Genomic DNA, 22363 nt, shown 5'->3' on the forward strand with positions numbered 1-22363 from the left:
AGTGCAGGAAGCTGCTGTGAGTCACACAATGAGTAAGAAGTGCTGCTGATATTATTCATTTACTTTCATGTTTACAGTGTTTATAGTTGTGTTGCCAATCAGTAGCAAGTTCCATGTGCACAGCTGATTGTATATGGTTGAGCAGAAGTAATACTACAGACACTTGTTGGTTACATGCTACATTCCTGCTGTGGAAAACTGTTCTAAATGTTGTGTTTTAATATATTATACCTGACAAATAACGTCCTTCCTCTCTGGTCAGATCCAGGCTGTACTTACTGTGGCAGCTCTCACAGCTGAGTCCTTTCTGAAAGCCTGCTGCTCCGTTCATCCCAGGCTTGCTGCCTGGGACCATGATTTGATTGGGGTTGGGTTTGGTGCTGGTGAGAGAAAAGGAGAGCGTGAGAAGAAGAAGAAGGAGAAGAAACAGAGAGAGAGAGAGAGAGAGAGAGAGAGAGAGAGGTGAGAGGAGTAGCAGTGGACAGTAATACTCACTAGGTGGGGATGTACACCTGCTTCAGCTTGCTGTCTGCCTCTGCTGCCTTTAGTCGTTTCTGAGAGAGGAAAACAATACAAATGAGCAGTTATAGTCAAATGAGACACAGTGCTGATGAGTGTGTGTGTGTGTGTGTGTGTGTATGTGTTTGTGTTTGTGTGTGTGTGTACCTGTTGGATGTAGCGGTCTGTAGTCTTCCACATGTAGTAGAACTGGACCACGCTGGCTAGAGACTTCCAGGGCAGCTGAGGAAGAGGAAACAACAATGTGTTTAATGAATAAAAATGATGACTTTGCAGCACTGAGACAAAAAGAAACCAGAGAAGAAGAGCTTACGAAGTCCTGGCGGATGTCGTTGAAGTCTTTTCCGTATTTCTCCAGAGCCTCCTCGAATAGCATGGCCTCGGAGGCGCTCCACTCCTCCATCTCGTCGCGGCAGAGCACCGGCCCCCCCTGAGGCACCAGGGTGGACATGGCTTTGGCCAAGTCATAGCTGTTCTTCTGCAACGTGTCCATAGCGTGGAACTGAGAGCAGAGAGAGAGGAGACGGTTACACACTGTCTATATGATATACTAGTAGAACATGTAATGAGCACCTGTCACTTCCAACTTCCTGTCAGGTACACTACACACACACACACAAGATGATACAATAAAGACTAACTGCAATAATATTTGCAATATCTACAAGCACTTCCTGTTTAAATTTAGACAAGTTATACCCCCCCCTCTCTCTCTCTCTCTCCCCGTTTCCTCTCTGCTGCTATGCCAGCTACTGTCAAATTAAAAGGCAAAAATGCCCCAAAATAAATCTTAAAAATAAACAATATATAACATATTCTACATTGTTGTTGTCTTCCTGTTGACTGTGCAATTTGTGTTGGGTCAAATTTGACCCAGGAGGACAAGAGATAGCACCCACTATTCAATGAAAGGAAGGATGATTCATTTTAATTGTAAAGAATGTAGTTTGGAACCATCCATGTGATTTGGAAGAAATCCATATTTCTGATGTAAAAACATGTGAAATTAAGTTAGATTTAACCCAGTTAACTAGCTAATAAATTGCTGATCATTAAGATTGACAAATAAATTATTGCTACAGAAAACAACATCTACTACATGAATAGTTAATAGTCAGTAAGCAGGATTGATGTAATGCTGCTGGCTGCTTGGTGTTAAATAAAGCTGTATGTACTTGTGTCCCTGCAGTACAATTAGCTGCTATAATATTACTTTTACCTCTCTGTAACTCTACTGCCTTCTTACATGATGTAACTGAATCTCTCTTATTTTCATCTTTAAATCTACATCCATAATGCCAGCATCTAAATCAGAGGTGTCAAACTCATTCTCATTCAAGGGCCACATACAGACCAATCTCATCTCATGTGGGCAGGATCATTAAAAAGATGGAGGGAAAGAAGGAAGAAAGGAAGGAAATTAGAAGGGAAGGAAGGAAAGACAGACAGACAAAAGGAAGGAGGGAAGAAAGGTAGGAAAGACAAATGGATGGAAGGAAGGAAGGAAGGAAGGAAGGAAGGGAGTACAGATGGAAGGAAGGAAGGAAGGAAGGAAGAAATGAAGGAAGGAAAGACAGAAGGAAGAAATGAAGGAAGGACAGATGGAAGGAAGGAAGGAAGGAAGGAAAGAAGGAAGGATCTTTCCTTCCTTCTTTCTTATGGGAGAAAGGAAGAAATGAAGGAAGGACAAAAGGAAGGAAGGGAGGAAGGAAGGACAGAAGGAAGGAAGGAAAGAAGGAAGGACAGAAGGAAGGAAGGAACAAAGAAAGGAAAAAAGAAAGTTAGAGAGGAAAAAAGGAAGGAAGGAAGGACAGATGTAAGGAAGGAAAAGAACACAGAAAGGATAGAGTGCCGTATTGCTTCCCTCAGCGGGCCGCATGTTTGACACCCCTGATCTAAGTTATTAACTTTTTTTTTAAAAACAGACTGTACAAATCTTTTCTAGTTACACTTATGATGTGAAGAGGTGATAATATCACTGCATGGAAAAAAGAACTATGCAAACATGCTGCTCAATGGTGCAATAAGCTTCAGGACTCCCACAGAGACTCATTTTTATCCCTACAACAGTTTAAGATAGTGTTGAACAATGGTTTTTGTCTTAATGTGACTGTGTACTGTACTTATTTGACTGTATTTTTTCATTAAAAGTGTGTGTGTCTCACCAGTGTGATATCTCTGGAAGCTGCAGCTGCACTCATGTGGAGGCTGGGCTGACGGATGGAGCTGCTGCAGTCTAGGGCGCGAGCGAATGTCCCCACAGCTCTGTAACACACACACACACACACACACACAAAGAACTGTTACTGACATCACATATAATATTATCCCCAAAAAGTGGAATCACACTGAATCTAAAAATCAGATTTCTGACTAGAGGATGATTTTTGTGTCTTGGTGAATGTTCATTAAATGGCCACTAGATGGCGTGTGTGTGCTGTTAGAGCACTTTATAAGCAGCAGGATAATTCCCTCCAAAAAGAAACTTTACATGGATTTCCTTAAAAAGACAAAGAAAGTTCATGATTACACTTGTGTTGCACCATCAGTACACATCGTGTGTTGAATAAGTCTTCTATTAACTGCAGCCAGTTGGTCTTCTTTGTAAAACCATGAGAAAGAAATCATTTCCTTTCATTTCCATTATTGAACTTGATGTCAATTCATGCATTTCCTAAAAAAATCAGCCTCGCTGATGGTCACAAGTCACCATGGCAACAGGATGTGGTGATGATGCAACTGGAAGACAGACAGCAGGGGGAAGCGTTACCTTGCCACCACCAGGAACTGGTCGATCTGAGGGTCTTTGAGCTGGTTGTTAGGGTCCCACACCTTGGTCTCCAGCTTCTCCTGGATCCTGTTGTCTGATTCACCTGAGACACACAGAGGAAGAGGAAGTCAGGACATTTTACTAGTACAAACTGTTTTCTGGGTATCTCAAAATGTCAGTGTACTGCTCACCTTCAGCTAGCTTGTCAGGGATCTCTGCCTGATACTTGGAGCCCACCCGGATCTCTCCCTGGTCTGCCAGCAGGGTCTTCTGCACCGGGTCGAACACCAGCGAGTAGAAGAAACAATCCTGGACAGAACACACAAGAAAAAATGACTTGCTTGCCGAAGGCTCGGTTAACGTATAATTCTTTTGACAGTATGAAATGGTAAAAACAAACCAACAAAAAACCCGAAGTAGATGCGCCTCATAGTAATGAGCTGGTGAGGAATGAACAGATGGCTTCTTACCTCTTTCTCTAGGTAGCCGGCCAAGACATCTGTTTCATTGAGGAGGGTGACATTACATTTCCCCCTGAGGAGACAGAGAGGAGCATTCAGAGAGCGGTATGACAAAGATGTAGTAGTCTACGGTCTCTAAAGGTGCAAATATCCCTTCTAATCGACTCAATACAATGATAATATAATGATGCCACAATTTGCAGCCATTATATATATTTAAAAAGCATTGCATTGTACCATAAGGAGTTTCTGTCACTGTAGAAATGAAAGGCATACAACACAATAACAATGAGAGGATAATGATGGTGAAGTCAAACCTCACATTCATGTGAAAACCTCACAGCAGTGTCATGTACACGTTCCACATGTAAGGATCGGGCAGTACAAGGTCACTTATGTGTGAGACTTTCTTTAAACTAAACTTAGCTCATAAATAGTGTTTTATTACATGTAGCTACACACACACTGGAACAGGATCATTAGATGTGTCAAGTTTGATGCAAACTGGTCAAAATGAAAAGCTCAGAGAAAACAATGATTTTGTATTGATGTGCAAGCACAGCTGAGAAAAGTACTGTAATGCAATACATCATGTTTAGTCTGTCTGTGTGTTTTAATATTAGGGTTTGGTATCCGTACTTTTGAAGTATCGACCAAAATCAATCGATATCAAGTAGTATTGATAATTTGAGTTAGCGTGCTTAGCAGTTCAGCAGCCAAGATGCCACAAACACTTTAAAGTACACTACACGCCTGTTACACCGGATAAAATCAAGTGCACTAAATGTGGAATGGGTATCTAATGAAGTACTCAGTTGGTATCAGTAACACTTTAAGGCTACTTGGATTGGTACTGGTATCATCATTTTTTAAACCATACGCAGCCCTATGTAATATATATTATTCACTATTATGATGTTAATTTTTGTTTTTTTCGTCAAAATTTCACAAGTAAATCTGATGCATCTCTCAATGTCTCTCAGATTAAAAGGGACACTCCATCAATTTACACATTAAGATCTGTTCACTTGTGTTAAAGTAAAACTGGACCTGTAGAGTATGAAAGACGTGGGTGTTTGTTAAACAAGCAGGGAAGCTTTGATGGTGACGGAAGAAGCTATTGAGTGGGATTATGGGAAGTGTAGGATCCAGCTATTTTTGAACTTGTCTTGTTCTATGAGAGTCATGTGTATGTTATAATGGACTGGGAGGGGTTTTCCCACAAAGTTCAACCTCAGAATTTCAATGTGAAAGTGAAACTGAGAAATGGAGTCTGTATGCGTCTTTTAAACCAAGTTCTGATCTTCAGCAGGAGACTGAATACTAACCAAACATGTCTATAGTGTATAGTGCGGTAAGCATGGTGGTGTTGTTGCACCTAAACACACCTGTACATCACTGAAGGGAGGTGAGTTCAAATACTGTAGGTAACAACAAAGATTGGGCAAATGTGTCCAAATGTGTCCAAACAGATGAAACAGGGATATCACCTCTACAATTCATCAGCATGAGTAAGTCTGATATGATGCTGCTCAGTCATCACTGCATCACTTGAATATGTATTCATCAGCAGCTGAGAAGAATGGACAACATGAATCTGAAATATAAGTGGGTGTCTGGGTTCAACTGTATGATGAAGCTGGATCAGTGGGTGAACTATCAGCTATGTTTAGTCTGAACTTAGCTAGTGTTTGTTGCCCCCCCCCCCCCCCCATATTTAAGTGTTCATGGTTAAATTTGACCAGTTTGTTTTAGATTAGAAAAATAATCCACACTGTTAATTAGCTCTCAATAAAGAAGGAATGTAACATTACGCTCCTGTTGCTTTACATGTATCATCATCTTTCTAACAGTTTGTTCATTATGACCCAAAGTTGAAATACTCTTGTCTTTAATGCTGAACATGTAGATGACAGCTGCTCTGTGTGTGTGTGCGTGTGTGTGTGTGTGTGTGTGCGTGTGTGTGTCAGTGAGGTCGTACCGTATGTGAGTGGCAGGTAGAGATTCAAACTGTCGAGACAGGAAGAGTTCTCTGTGTTTGAGCTGGTGTTTCTGTTGTTCAGCCAGCGACGGCTGCTTTGACTCCTCCTCGAACTCTCCTGAAAAACACACACACACACACACACACACACAAAAGCGTCAGCATTGATTTCCTACTCACGTGACTAAAACACCACAATCTGAAATAACAAAAACATGCCAAATAGAGTAGTAAAATAGCCTGCTGCTGACTGAAGAGGTCTAACAGTCATTTGAAGTTTGTAAGGTTAACACACTGCAGGCTGAAAACACTTCACACAAGAAAGTGGAAATGAAAAAATAAAAGACACACACACACACACAGCTGCAGCTACTGCTCTGACAGGAGGCTGAGTGAACTTATCAAGTAAAAACAGCACAGTGCTTTTTTCCAGGTGGCTGCTGGGTCCTGAGCAGCTGCTGCATCACAAACATCAACTATTTCACTGAGCAGACTTTGTGATGGCAGCAGCTAGTGATTCCATCCACTGTGAGGCCTCTACCTGACTTTAAACTGGAACCACCATCACACATTTTTATGCTCATCTAGTTTCTCTTTCTCTGATATTTTCCTGCTAGGTAGCGAGGCTTGTGTGTGTCTAACGTGTGACTCTGTGTCATAACTTGATCTTCCTGTGGGTGTACTGATGGGGTTAGAAGACACTGTCTGTACTGTAAAGCTATGTGATGGGGGGTTGGGGGGGGGGTGTAAAAGCTAAAAGGTGAAACATACAGTACAGCTTCAGACTATATAACACTACACAGCTGTTTAAATGTGATTATGATATCATTATGCCATACATTTATCTAGCATTCTGTATGTGTGTTAGAGCTTTTTGGGCATTGTTACTAACAATGTGGTAAAACTCTTTGGATCATTTTTGCATCAGTGTGATGATTCGATTCATAAAGAGTTTATTTGACAGTGTGGTTACTGTATTCATAAACTCAGCATGTGATGGCGTGTCATAGTTTCATTTATGCCGGTAATTTGTAGTTGAGTTATTTGAAGAAACACAATGTCGGAAAAAGATATTTAAATCTAACAGTATTTTATATGTTGAACTTGGATACTCACTTCTGCTTTCTTTGATTCAGAGCTGAAATATGAGCTGCAGTCTTTTATGATAATTTGTTTGGAACATTTATGAACTGGTAAAATCCATTCATATTTATACAACCAGTACTTAAATTACTAAAGCACTGACTTGTTTAGAGCACACTTTTTTTTATAGATATAAGCTTTTAATTATGCTCTGAGTGCACAACAATGATGCATTTGACTCCTGACCCCCCCCAGAGGGTCCGACTGAGGTCTAACCACCATAGTCTCAAAATTCTGTGGGAAACAATGCAAACTGTTACATCATCATCATCATCATCACTATACAGGTCTATTGTAAAAGTTTCTTTATATGACTTCATTCATTCATTCATTCATCATTTGGGTACAGAGGCTGATTAGTGGGGTTCCATCATATTCTACTATATTATAACTATATCAGCAGCTACATGTATGTGACTGAGCTACACACTGACTACATGCTCTCATTGAAATGAATGAGAGTGCTGTGTAGTGTGTGTGTGTGTGTGTGTGTGTGTGTGTGTGTGTGTGTGTGTGTGTGTGTGTGTGTGTGTGTGTGTGTGTGGCCTCAAGCCTCAGACCTTTATGTACTGACCTGCAGTTTTTTTTGTCCTCTGGGTTAATTTCTTACTTTGCTTTTTATTGCTTTTCTCTTTCTTATTGCAGCTGTTAATGTGTGTTAATTCTCTGTGGAGCGTTTTAAGAGAGTTCAAAGGTCACTTCATCATCAGGTTACACAGAAAATTGCTTCCTTGTGCTATTTCTACTATTTAGTTATCGAGAAAGTCCTTCATTTAAAACTGTGTGGTTGATCTTTGCCATCCACACACACAGACACACACACACACATTTACTAATGGACTTACTGTACAACAATGCAAATGTTTCACATTACCAAACCCATGTGACTGCCATGTTCCAGCCAGTAAGCGGCTCTGTGTGTGTGTGTGTGTGTGTGTGTGTGTGTGTGTGTGTGTGTGTGTGTGTGTGTGTGTGTGTGTGTGTATGTGTATGTGTGTGTTCGGCCACTAGATTGCGCATTCCTAATTTCAGGCGGGTGAGTAATTTGTTGCAAGCTGGAGGGGAGGGACTATATCGCTCCATCTCCGTGGACTCCGCCCCTGCACTCAGCCACAGGAAACCCTGTCAGTGAGGACAAGGGGGAGAGAGAGAGAGAGAGAGCGAGAAAGAGAGAGAGAGAGGGACGCTACCTCAAGCCACACCCCTTTTCTGTTAACCTCTCAACCCCCCTCCCCCCCTCCTCCCCCTGTCCGGCTAGTCCCTGCCAGACAAAGTAGGAAACCCTGTGTACCAAACCTGAGGCGCCCATCCCCCCCTCCCCCCAAACATGTATCCCCAACTCCCCACACACACACACACACGAAGAAAACACAAATACACAGAAGGAGCGACAAGCACTTCAGGCGCACACAGAACAGTAACACACTCCTTGCACACACACATGCACACACACACTTTCTTCGCACTGACAAAGACACAAGGCAAGTCTGAGTTAACCCGTTGTGTGCTGTGGCCCTCGGGGACAGATCAAGGGCCTTTTGTTCTGCACAAAGAATTGATGTGTGCAAGCAGGAGGGAGGAAGAGGACGATGAGGCAGATAGAGCAGAGCTTTAAGTAGACGTGAGCAGATCCTGTACTCCTCTTCATCACTGGTACAGGATCAGTGTGTGTGTGTGTGTGTGTGTGTGTGTCACAGACCAGGTCCTGTATGTACATGTGTAGAAGACACAAGTGGATTGAGTTTAAAGCCACATCCAGACTTCACTGACTGTCTGGAGATTTGCTGGTATCAAATGTTCATGCTATAATTATGGTGGCTAATAATATCACTGTAAACATGATTATTATTGTCATCATCATCATCATCGTCCTGAAATCCTTCCATTAGTGCTGTCTGAACAAAAGCAGCTTGTTTAAAGTTTCAGACTGAAAATCACATTAAATGCAGCTCACTGTCTCTTATATTCTGTTCTAATTCATTTGACTTGATTAATTTATCCTGATTGAATAAAAAGTGTAATCTCCTGAGTGTGAACGGTTAAAATTTGTGTTTTAAAAGGCAGAGAGAATCTCTCTCTCTAACTTTCTTCTTCATGGCTAAACTAAATAAAAGAGAGCGAGCAGCTGTGTGAAGAAGCTGATAATCATCATCATCATGACAGTAATGACAGTAATAAACATGGCTGGTGGTGTTCAGTATAAAGATACACCAGCTCATCTCTAGTCATGAATGCATGAAACCAACTGTAATTGTGAGTTAACTGTATTATTAGATTAGTTGATTAACTGATTAGTCATTTGACAGAAAATTAATCACCAACTACTTTGATGCTTGATTCATAATTTGGAGTCTTTTTTCAGTAAAGAAACATCCAGCTTGTTAAATGTGAGTATGTTCTGGTTTTATCCTCTCTGGCAGTAAACAGCTGTGGACTGCTGAGCTTTGGGAGACGGTCATCGACATTTTTTTTTATCATTTACTGACATTTTAGAAACCAAAAGCTTCATTGAGAAAAGAATCAACATGAATCTATAATGAAAATAACCATTAGTAGAGTGTGACCCATACTGGATTTTTGGGGCCAATAACAATAACCATATTAGGGATTTTAAAAATGTTGATATCAATATATTGGCCAATAATATTATACGTACAGAATATATGGATACACACACTACAGATTTGGTAATGAATAGGCATGGGCCGGTTACCGGTTTCAAGGTATACCACGGTATGAAAAAGTCACGGTTTCAAAACCACTAAAAATTTCCGTCATACCGTTCCTGCGGTATGAGCAGGTTTTTTTTTAATGTGACGTCTGGTCAGAGAGAGAGTGGAGGTCCCTGGTCGTGTGCAGCTGCAGCATAAAGACAACCCCTCCCGTACTCCGGTTGCTGTCACAAGCAGGTAGCTCTGCAGGCTGTATGATGGCTGAAGGAGGCGAGCCCCCCGAACTTTCCCCCCGTCTAAAAGGACCAAGTCGGCTGTATTTATACCTACCGTAAAAAGACAGACGGCCGCGTCTTGGAGGAAGAAGGTCCCGGACAGTAGCAGCGCGAGGAGGAAATACATCCTATAGTGAGCAAGTCTCCAAAAACTGTTGATTCAGTTTTAAGCTCCTGCTGCATTTATTTATTTATATTTATCTTAGAAGTGTTTTTACTTTTTTCAATTATTTATGTTCTGATATCTTGAGCCACAGGTTCAGTGATTGCATTTATTTGCATTTTGGTTTTTTTCTCACAAAAAATAATCAATTTATGTCGTGACTTGAGTTGCAGGTTTAGCCTCAGTTGAAGGACTGCACTTTTTTTTTTTATTTAGAAATAATTCAGTTATTTTTTATTATCATTTATTTTAAATACATATTTACTAAAAATAAAAGACCATTCAATGGGAAAAAAACTTTTTTTTTAATTTTAAATACAGACATTTCAAAATATCACATTTTATAGCCGTAATAATAATACCGTGAAACCGTGAAACCGTGATATTTTTACCTAAGGTTATCATACCTTGAGAATTTCATACCGGCCCATGCCTAGTAATGAAGGTATGATATTTTATATGATATATATTACAGTTGAACACTAAACTTGTATTGTATAGAATGACATCAGTGCACTGAAACAGTAAACTTGACTGATACTGATATGATTAATGGGTAATATCAGCCAACCAATATATTGATCGGGCTCTAATCACTAGTTGCAGCTCCAATATGTTCAGCAATAATGTTTGATGTATGTTTTACTGATTTCTACAGAAACAAATGAACATTTTAAGAACACACAAGTAAATGATCCTCTTCAATGGATTTGAGTGTGTTGCTAATAATCCTACAATACTTGTTATAGATGTGAAAATGACCACTGTGTGACTATACACATACCAAAAATCCAAAAATCTCAATGTATGGTTAACTATAGGAGTAAACTGTAGTGACCAGTGAATGAGTGAAGGAGGAAGTGATGTCACAAGTCTTTATAATCTACACCACATTCAACACACACACACACACACACACTACTAGGGGACACACACTATGAGGAGAAAACTGGCAGCAGGTTGAGTGGATGGAGGTGATGGTGGAGGTGATGATGGAGAGCAGGGTGGGGGTGGGGTGGGGGGCTGAGCACAGCTTTGACTCAGCAGAGTATCTGCTGGCTGTGACGTGCGCATGTGTTTGTTGAATGGAGGAAGACGATGAGGAGAGAAGAGGAGAGAAGAGAAGAGAAGAGAAGAGAAGAGAAGAAGAGAGGCTGTTCCTGTTGATCAGCTGTTTCAGCTTTAGGTGTTAACGGGCGAGAAACATCCACATTTAATCACGATGAGATGAATGACGTGGTTTGATAATAACTATATAGAGTGATGATGCTTTCAGTAGGTGGATGCATGATGATCAGTGTAGAATGATCACATGGTCTTTATTTGATGCACCGGTCTTTAAAAAAGAGGGAGAATGTAAAGAGGTGCAGTCCAGACACTCTGACAACACATGATCTGTTGTCCACACATGACCAGTGAACAAACACTTAGCATCCGTGTGTGTGTGTGTGTGTGTGTGTGTGTGTGTGTGTGTGTGTGTGTGTGTGTGTGTGTGGTGATGAGCCCAGTGGAGGAAAAAAAAAAAAAAGGCAGCATTAACGCATCCATTTTGAGGTGTAGAATGTGTGTGTGTTAGTGTATGTGTGTGTGTGAATGTCTTTGTCTGGAGCACTGCAGCCCAGGAGGAGGAGGTGGGAGGGGGAAGGGTGGGGGGGGGGGTCTGGTGGTGGGGGGTAATGAGTGAATGTGATCAGGCTTCAGTAGTCTGCATGCCATTAGCACCACCCCACTACCTCCACACCCCCCCCTCCCTAACCCACCTCCTCCTCCTCGGCTCTGTGATCACACACACACACACACACACACACACACACACACACACACACACACACACACACACACACACACACACACACACACACACACACACACACAAGACGGAGGACTGGGCTTATGGGCTGATCAGGGCGGGGTGTGGGGAGGGGGTAGATGGGGGCGGGGCAGGCACATACTGACACTGTACTACAGAGATATGTTGATTTAAACAATGAGGAGTGATTATTACTATTATGACTCCATCTCTAAGAAATCACTCCGGTGGGGTTTAACATCGTTTGACTGAGCTGTAAAAGCTAAAAGGTGAAACATTAAAATGACATCAGCAGCTGAATAGATGAAATGATTAATATTAAAATCAGATCTAAATCATGCTCTCACTTTTTTTTCCTGCTGACTTTGCACCTTAGATGAAGATGATGGATTCAGACTCTCAGTTTAAATAAGACTTGAGACTGATATGACATCATCAGTGACATCATTCCAGTCGTCCCAACAAGATTAAAAAGCAGGAACAAACGCAGAATTAATAAAGTCGTCTTATAAAAATACTCACATTTAAATACAAGGAAACTGGCAAAAAAGAAAAAAGAAAAATTCAAAATAAAATAAAATTAAAAAAGGAGATTGTGACCAGCAGCTGAGGACCCACATCATATATATGCACACACACACACACACACACACACACACACGCAGCTCAGAGTACTGCACTAAATGAAATGAAAGACAAAGTGCTGGACTTCCTTCACCTCTGAATCAGGCTTTTGGTGTAATTTACAGCATATAAAAAGCTGAAGAGGTGCAGTGAGGCTTTTATGTGAAACACAATGAGGATGAGCTTCATTAAAGGCAGCGAGCCGGATCATAGCTGCTCTCACACTGAGCAGAGCGGAGGCTGATGGGGGGGGGGGGGGGGGGGGGGTTCTGTGGGTGCTACTCACTTGCGTTGCTGTCAGCCAGAGTGTTGAGGTTGCCTGAGATGTCTCGCCTCCTGAACAGACACACCACCTTGGCCTCCACGTTCCCATTGGCTGTCTGGAAAGTGGGGTGGGACAAAGGGGACAAGTTAGAGACGTAATAATAAAAAACGCTGCCGTGACTACAGTACATCTGTGATATTCATACACTTCTCTCTGTTTGCTCATGTTGACATGGTAACATGGTGGTAACTGTTCATGTAAAGCTCCTCCTTCACTGTATTTAGGGTTTTTAACATATTTCATATTTTTCCACAAATAAATTCATTTTGGGGATATATATTTTAAAGTTAAAATATATAAGCTGTTACTAAAGAGGAATGATGATGTATGACTACAGTACAACACTGCAATCATAAGTCATCCTCATGAAATCATACTTGTTAACACACTGTCCCTGTCAAATAAATATATTACATCTGCAACTATTAATCAATTGACTGAAAATTGATTAGCAGTCATTATAATAATTTAAAATCATTTTTAGGAGACAATTGCATAAACTGACATGTCCAACTTCCCAAATATGAATATTTAATGGTTTTAACACTCCTCTAAAATAATTAAGCAGTTATCTTTGAGGTTTAATCGTGTAAGGGTCAATAACAAATAAGTGTTGGCAAGGTTCAAACATCTCTTAAAAGCAGCATCAGGTTTGTTTAAATGTACATTTAGTATTTTTGTTGCTTGTATCTCATTTAAATGACATTTGCACCATTTTTTACCAAAAGTAAGACTGAATGCTCCTGAAAATGTCCAATGGTGTAACCACAAAACAATGATAAATATTAAATGTAAATGTTTCCTGATCTCCATGATTCTCCAGATGAAATGTAATATTTAGAACAATAGTATTCCATTAGCTTTATTTAATATAAAAGTTATAATGTAAGATCATGCCAAACTAGTTGATATGGTGTTTATATGGTTACACCACTTAGACATTTTTGCCATAATCCTCTAATATATTCTCTCTAAATGGATTAAAAGCAGAAATTTGATGCTGGGTCCACAAAAAAAGAATGTGTGAAGTTATTCATACGTTTATTTTCACATTTTAACCCTTTAAATCTAAACTAAACCACATGGACACCAAAAAATATCATTGACCCATAAAATGTGACTAAAACCTTCTGATGGATATGTTTCACTATTTAAGCATTTTACAGACCACACCGATAATCAATTAATCAAGAAAATAACCAATAGATACATTGAAAATAAAAATAAAAACATTTTAATTGCAGCCCTTAACTAAATGAAATCAAGTTTCTTAATGTGGACATTATACTTAATACTTCTCAGCAGCCATCTGTTGTTCTATCTATTGGTTTCTATGGTGAAGCTGCAATAGCTTTCTATAGCCATGGTTGCCAATACATGTGACTGCTACTTTTTTCTCTCTCTCTTTTTTTTAATGCACTCCTGCTGGTAAAAACGACTCATTTCTGGCTGAGGATCAGTTTGAAATATAGCAGCTATGAACAGTACTTAAAGTTGAGGATTTGGACAATGTATTCTATATGATAATATGCTAAAGATCCAGTGTCCAGCAGTTTGAAGCAGACAGCTGATGTGTGTGTGATGTGTATGTGATGTGTGTGTGATGTTCCTGACAGTGTGCTCAGCAGATGACAGTGTATGTGGTCTTTGTGTGATGTAAAAAAGGTGAGATGTCTCCTCTGTGATGAAAAGAGGAGACAACACTCCAATGTGTGCTTCACATTCCTGCTTGGACCTGGAGAGCTGGCCTCTCTCTCTCTCTCTCTCTCTCTCTCTCTCTCTCTCTCTGCTACTATCCATTCATCGTGCACAGCAGCCATTAGCACTCAGGACCATACAGTCCTCCTGGTGCTCAGCACAAGCCCTTCAATATAAGAGTGTTACATAAATGAGCTTAATCTTTGACTGGGAAACAAGCCTGTGTCATATGCTGCTGCTGCTGCTGCTGGGTTGTGTACTGTAAGTGGCTCCTGAAGCACAGATCAGTGACAGCATCAGGGAAGGCTGAGGGAGAAGCTGTGTGATTGTGGAATCATGTTCTATATCATTCTACTGAACTCACGTCTTGTTTTCAACCCTTTTGAATCTCTTATTCAATCTCGTTAGCTACAGCTGATCCAATCTGGACAGGAAAACACAGCCTAGATAAAAGGTATGACACTAGCACATGTTATTGAAGCTGAAGCTGGAGAAAGGACTTACTTTGTTGAGCTCTTCTATTCTGCGGATCAGGTAAGGGTTGCTGGAGGAGTTCTCAAAGTACACGTAATCTGGAAGAGAAGAACATACAACATAGATTAGATGAGGAGAATATGTACATCAAAGCGTCAGGAAATTCTAATCATAAGAAATATTCTTCTATCAACAGAATAGTTTACTTTCCGTTATTAAATAGTAAAGAAATCACTCAAAATTAATAATAGCGCCAATTTCTCGATATAGTATCGAGTAAAATAGTAAAAAATGCCTCGATACGGTCGAGCAGATAAATCATAAGTGTAGCAGCGTTGTTCTGGCAGAGGGAAAAGACTCCCATCATTCTTTGCGTGAGAGCCAACCAGAAGGAGAGAAGTGGAGGATAAACACGAACAAGAAGGAGAAGTGAGTGAATATGAAGTGACAATAACAACTGGTCCTTTTCACATATATTGATATCAATATCTCTATCAAGTAGAGCTGGGTGATATGGGCAGAATCAAATATCACAATATTTTTAACCAAATACCTCAATATTGATATTTGGACAATATAGTAGGGATGACTATCGGTGCTTTGATAAATAATCATCAGTAATGTGGATATAATGACTAAGTGCATAAAGGCAGAACATAGAACAGTCTGTTAAGCTCATTTTTACTGTAAATAAGCCTTTAAAAGCAGGAAAAGACAACACTTATTCCATATCACCATATGAAGAATCTGAGACGATATGGATATGGATTGATTTCCCAGCCCTATAGCTTCTCAGTTCCCTCCATCACTAAAAGCCAGTGAGGCAGACCTGATAACACCAGGTTGGGTCAACACACCTGTGGTCAGGATGCTAATCTGTTATGTCTCACCAATAACGGACAATTTATGCAAATGTACCACTGCTAACTGTCCTGAGAGCAGCGCTGCACCTAACAAAGCACGGTTAGCTACAAGATCACTTACAAGTTGCCAATAATGTGCAATATTTAAAAAATTTACAGTGATATCATCGTCCTCCATATTTAACTTTTGATGTTATTTTCTTTTATTCAGCACACTACCAACAACATGTATACAGGCATATGTAGTGTTCTTTAGGGTCCTGTCCTAAGAACACACTTCAAACTCTTCCTCCATCCTAGGTCTCTCTCTCTCTCTCTCTCTCTCTCTCTCTCTCTCTCTCTCTCTCTCTCTCTCTCTCTCTCTCTCTCTCTCTCTCTCTCTCTCTCTCTCTCTCTCTCTCTCTCTCTCTCTCTCTCTCTCTCTCTCTCTCTCTCTCTCTCTCTCTCTCTCTCTCTCTCTCTCTCTCTCTCTCTCTCTCTCTCTCTCTCTCTCTCTCTCTCTCGGGAGAAGTCGCTCGGATCGCCTTAACGATCGCCAAGAAAACCAGTCTACTCAACTGGAAAAACACACACACACAACCTTTCAGCATCTCAGTGCTTCACCAACTATATGAACACAACACAATGAGGAAGACGAGCAATAACAAAAAAAAAAAGCAAGTTGAGCAGTTTAATTGTCATTGGGCTTCATCATCATTCACTCCACTCATCAGTCCTGTAGAGCCACTAGTGGAAGTAACCTTATTAGCATACACACCATCACAGTTTCCTCCTATCTACACATGTGCATTCAGGAAGTATTCATATTTAAATTCATCTTTTCCACTCATTGATCTACAATCAGACCCAGTAATACAGCAAAAGCACATTTTAAGAGATATCTGAAATATGACTTTAACAGAAGTAGTAGCAGCTTTGAGTCTTCTTGGGTTTTTCTGACATTCTTGGCTCTGTCAGGTCTCTTCAATATGTTTGATAAGGTTCTAGTGATATGACCCAACTGTGAGTTTTGTGAGAATGTCCCTACCCATAATCTTAAGTGTACATAAAGTCCCAAAACTCTGCTTCTGTTAGGAAATACTCACAGTCAGTTGTAGTAGACACAAAACTGAGAAAGACTTCCCTTCAAAAACTAACTGGTTGAGAACAGATGTGTGAAAAACAGCAGCCCTCTGATTCTTTAGAATGGGGGAGTGTGTTTATGCTGCAGGAGTGGAGACAGCAAAGCAAAAGAATGCAGTAGCCTTCAAGCAAAACGTTGAACCAGACTCAACTTTAGCCTGAATGCAACCTAACATCATGCTGCGTTGACCAACCGCATACATGCAAGCACATATTCTCAGTCTTTGTATACGTCAACGCTGAATATGACCAAAATACGAACATGAAACTATTCTCTTTCTTCATTTCAGAAGCTTAAAGTCTGTGTAAAGTAAGAATAAATATGTGTTCTGAGTTTGACATACCACAGAAAAGTGTGTTGTTAACCACCCTGCCAAATTTGAATGATTAAAATAATCACCAAATATATGAAATTAGGCTTCAAAGTTGTGTAAAAATCAGCCTCTTTCTCTGCTACCCAACACTGTGGGAGTGCCCGCCAAGTTCTCTGAAACCCCGCCCCCTACCAAGTGTCACCTGTCAATCAAAGTCACCACCTCTACCAGAAACATGGACGCTACGTCTGAGAGCTTTCTGCTGCTAACTCAGCTGCTAGCTCGCCGGCTAACTCGGCTGCTAGCTCAGCTAACTGGCTAACTGTAGACTGTAGTAGTGGTAGTGTGTGCTGAATGTATTTATACCTCTACAGCAGTAGGGGCGGGTTTATGATTTTCAGACCCCCCCACTAAATCCTGAACACAGAAATGTTGAAACACAGTTTGTGAAGCCTAGCTCCACAATTCAAATCTAAATGGTTGAAATGCTTTTTACACCTTTTTTAGAAATACATTTATGACCTATTTAATGCGTTTAGAAGAAAATGTCTGAATTCACTTTACACAGTCTTTAAACAATAGAATATTTGGATTTTTGACATGAATTATGACAGGCAGAGTGTTTTCTCTAGCTAAATGCTCACTTAACAGTTACACCACTTATTCAAATGGGGTCACTAACACAAAGTCCCAATTCCCTCTGACCACAGAGTGCTGCCAAATTAACATCAAGTGCCAAGAAATAAGCTCTTGACTCCTGCAGGCCTGAGAGACGCACGCAAACTTGTTGATAACCCTACTAGAGTCAGTGTCCATTATGTTTAGAACATTTCCCCACACTGGGACTGACACTTCTTCACTGTTTAAGCCTCAATCATCTCTCAATGATGTCTAGAAGATTAGTTAGTAGAGGACTGAGCCAGTTACTGAGTGAGTGTCTCAGTGCCACTTCCTCATTCTTTTATGACACATTTCCTCATCTACATGATCCTGTAGCTGATAGTATACTGCTTATTTGACTGTTGTTGTGCTGTTAACTTTAAGACCATATTAAACACTGGTGCATTTCATTTATAGCTTCTTGGTAGAAAAAATCTTCAACATTATAAACTTGTTTTCTGCTATATACAGGTCAAGATTAAGATTAGGACTTTAACTAATGATTTTTTTCATTATTGATTCATCTGTTGATTAATTGATAAGCAGCTTTTCAAATGTCTAACACAAAGATATTCAGTTTACTGTCACAGAGGACTGAAGAAACCTGAACATATTTATATTAGAAGAGCTCAAATCAGATCATTTGGACTCATTTTTTTTTAATGACTCAAAACAATTAATTGGTTATTGAAACAGTTGGCAACTAATCAATATTTGACTAAAGGGCAATCCACACCAAGGATGACATCATACCTATAAATACATAGTTCTAAATATGGCTGTAACCCAAGTGGATGGTGTAGTCTAACACCACAACTAATGATATCGTTGGGATCACGTTCAGAATGATTTGATGAATGATATTTCTATCAGCCAAAAAATCCTTCCCTTAAACCATACGGTACAATACAGTCTGCATCCAACCTCAACATCTCCAATAAAACTTCATTGTCTTCTTCTAGAAACTGACTGACTTTTCTTTTTTACCACAGACAGATGCACTTGATTGGTTCAAGTGATCACATTTGGAGCAGAATGCCACCCAGAGTTGATTTTTTTTTAAAGATAGGTTTGTCTCCCTTTATTATACCACCATGCTTACACTGTGTGTGCCACAGCACAATAATGCTTCAACTTAGGGCTGGGCAATTCATAGAAAAATAATGGAAACTGACATTTGGAGACTCTAATGGACTTAATCTTGCTCATGTCAATTAATGGTGGTGTTCACTGTTGCCATGACAGCAAAGGTTGCATATCTTTAAGGAATTTAAAACTTCAGTCTCCAGTGATGATTTGAACCCAAACCATGATCTTTACATAGTTGTAATCAAGTAAACTAGACATTAACCACAGCGTCACACCTTAAAACATCTTTATTTTACCTCCCTAAAGATTCTCATGTGTGAGGGCAGCAGTATAAAATACTAAACTAAACAAACTGTGAAAATACATCATTGTTCATCATGTGTGGAGATGATGGTTCATTAATCGTAATCCAGGTTAAAAGTTCAATTAATTGTGATTTTGATTTTTGCCATAATCACCCAGCCCTACTTCAACTTCTACTGCCATTGATCAGTTTGGTCTGTAAATACTGAAACATCACAGCAGCTAGTGTCCTCAAATACTTCTGAGCGAAACCTCTCTGTGAACTCTCACCCTTTTTATTCATCTGTGCAACATACAGCAGTAACAAATCATCAATATCCATTTTAACAGCATGTTTGACGCCCCAGTTTACAAGTGTGGATGCTCACATCGTTATGGTTGTAGCTATAGTTACGGTTCCTTGTGTGGACGGACCTTTAATCATGCAGATCTAATAAAGCTACAGAGATCAATGGTACTGTAGCGTACGCTGGTTTCTGTCAGTAGAACTTAATGAGTACAATGAGTCCGCAAGGTGCCAACAGGCCTGAGCCTCCATCGGGCCCTTGAGCTCCTTACAGTCTGCCTGCTCCTCCGCTGAGCTCTTATTAACAGTGAGATCAATGTGTCAGAGGAGGAAACACATCAATGAAATAGGGTTAGGATGGATTGTACAGAAGCCACTGAGATAGAGTAAAGCTATCAGCTATTGTCCATCAAACATCCTGCAGTCTACTTGGACTAAACCCAGAAGCTAAAGTGGTTTTCCTGTTGTTACTGGTTCAGGTTTTTTGGCTGTGGTGTGAGTAATGTGTGTGCTGTCAGTGGGCACGTAGAGGAGCTTCTGTGTGGCTTTCTGCAGGGTCACATCAAAAAAGGTTGAGAGGTCAGTGGGTTAGCCTGCAGCGGAGCGATGATCAGACAGTGTGCAGTGTGTTTAACATTCAGCTCCACACATGCAGCACATGTCCTCAAATACTGACCTCAGTACAGTCACACATGGAACTCAGTAGGATAAAGCAGATGATTCCTGATGTCCGACTAGATTCAGAATATCATGAACGGTACAGGAGGCGTTATTTTTTAGCGTGTTTTTCCTTTACTGCCAGGTCAAACCACGCTGTGTTGTGTTTGTGTTTCTAATAGCAGTTCAAACACACTGAGCTTGTGCTGAGTTGCAGCTGAGATGGACCATCTCCAGAGTCAGGCCAAAGTGCATCTGACCCGCCTCCAACCAGACTGCAGTGACGTCCCACCAACAGCCTGTCACAACCCCCCCACCCCTACCCCCCTTCTCCTGCTACTCTCCCTCAAACAAGCATGTGGCCCAGTGAGACTCAACTCATGTCTGCTGGAGCGCAGAGAAAGAGCAGCGAAGTGCTCCTTGTGTGTTTGGAGCTGTTAAGGTAACACCGTTGAGTGTAGGGTCAACGGCATTTTGGGGGAGCGCTCCAAGCCCGATAGACAATGACTGCGCAGCGTCTCCTAGTGTCCCTGTTTTTGGAGGGGGGGTGGGGGAGGGGGTGCCTCTGAATCTACTAGTGTTCAGGGTGAGCTCCTCTAAAATCAATGGAGAAAAATAGATTGGAAGCCTAAAAATATGCTGACATATGCCAACTGCTGTAGTGATTAACATAAAAGTGTAATGTTCCATCAGATATGAGTTACACAGACTGAAAAACATGAATGTGTATGTCTCATAAACATCATTTTTAGTTATTAAATTAAAGATGTGCACAGATGTTGCATTCTTTGAAGATGAACTAGAAGATATCTGTCCTGCATGTTTTAGGTACCTCCACCTCTAACGCCTGATTCTAATAATTAACTTGTTATCAAGCCCTTTGACAAGCTTCAGCTGTTTGATAAGGAGTTAATAATTACAATCAGGTATCTTAGAATGAAGAGATACCTGGAGAGCATTGGTGTAACTGTTCTGCTGCTGCACAACAATCACCTAAGAAAAGCTGAAGAAAGGTATCAGCCTGTGCATGTGGAGGCGTGTCATACAAAACATACAATCAACAAGCTGAAAACTGTGCTTTGTGCACCTCTAATATAATATAAACTCTAACAATAATTAAAAGTGACAATGTGTGGGCTAATTCAAATGAACAGACTCTATGATAAAACACATAATGACAAGTGAAAGTTAACTATGGCGATATTTTTTTTGAAAAGCTGATAATAAACCCACAACGTGAATTCATCTTCTTTTGGATATTTACATATTTGGCAGCTGTGGCTCTGTGCTTGCTTCTACATTCACTCTAGTCCTGATCTGCTGCTAACTGTCTTCTCCTGCACACATACATCAACCAGTCATTACCAACTGAACAAAACACTGATTTTAAAGTGATGGTCTGAACATGAAGCTGGAATATTGTTACTGTGCTTCTCTTAGTAAAAAGCCAACAGCAGCTTCTACTTGATGTGTTGAGAGAGATTCTAATATTTCATTTCTCTCATCCTTTTTTATTCCTTATTGATCAAACCTGTGGGTCATTTATCAATTGTCACGCACACTGCTTCCTTGTAGTTCTTTGGTGCAGCTCATGCACAGCGCTGTGGCTTCACGTCAAGCTCCATCTGGTCCTCCCACAAGCGAGGGGGGGGGGACACAGAGCCTCGGGAGGATATCAGTGGGTTTCTGATGCATCACCGCAAGCAGAGATGGAGGGAAGGAAGAACTCAGACAGGGGGAGAGAGAGAGAGGATTTCTTGCTCTACTTATCACACTGATGGAGAGAGGCCGAGCAAGCAGCAGAGAGGCATCACCTCCTTGTTCACAGTCAACATCAGCACATTACATCACAGCACTGGCTGAAGCACCAAAAAAAGGGGGATTTGCACTCTTCTCTTCTCTTCTGTGTCTGACATGACTGATTCTAGCTGCACAGACAGAGACATGCTGGAAGGAGGGACTTATTTTGTTAACATTCAAGCTGTCAATCTTCTTCTTCTTCCCCACTGGGACAAATTACAGCATGATCCTGGAGGAGGATGAGGAGGAGGAAGAGGAGGAGGAGGAGGGGCTGACAGATCGATGATCCAGGACACACTGGACTTCGGAGGGTTCAACCTTCTGAAGACAACACACACACACACACACACACAC

General features: G+C 40.7%; 1 protein-coding gene across 4 annotated transcripts in view; it reads right to left on the reverse strand.

The window, feature by feature from the left end:
- Nucleotides 1-22363, reverse strand: part of mta2 (metastasis associated 1 family, member 2) — a 31396-nt gene that overhangs the window by 4694 nt on the left and 4339 nt on the right. For 3 of the 4 annotated variants that reach the window (XM_053343863.1, XM_053343862.1, XM_053343865.1), the window contains exons 2-12: nt 14946-15013; nt 12705-12798; nt 5732-5849; nt 3760-3823; nt 3481-3598; nt 3290-3392; nt 2685-2784; nt 833-1021; nt 667-741; nt 496-554; nt 232-380 (exon numbers count right to left, since the gene is read on the reverse strand). In XM_053343863.1, the coding sequence (XP_053199838.1) occupies nt 232-380; nt 496-554; nt 667-741; nt 833-1021; nt 2685-2784; nt 3290-3392; nt 3481-3598; nt 3760-3823; nt 5732-5849; nt 12705-12798; nt 14946-15013 (1137 nt within the window). The remainder of the gene's footprint in view (nt 1-231; nt 381-495; nt 555-666; nt 742-832; nt 1022-2684; nt 2785-3289; nt 3393-3480; nt 3599-3759; nt 3824-5731; nt 5850-12704; nt 12799-14945; nt 15014-22363) is intronic. The other variant, XM_053343864.1, reaches the window with a different exon arrangement.

The sequence above is a fragment of the Scomber japonicus genome, chromosome 22, assembly GCF_027409825.1.
Source record: "Scomber japonicus isolate fScoJap1 chromosome 22, fScoJap1.pri, whole genome shotgun sequence".
Lineage (NCBI taxonomy): Eukaryota > Metazoa > Chordata > Actinopteri > Scombriformes > Scombridae > Scomber > Scomber japonicus.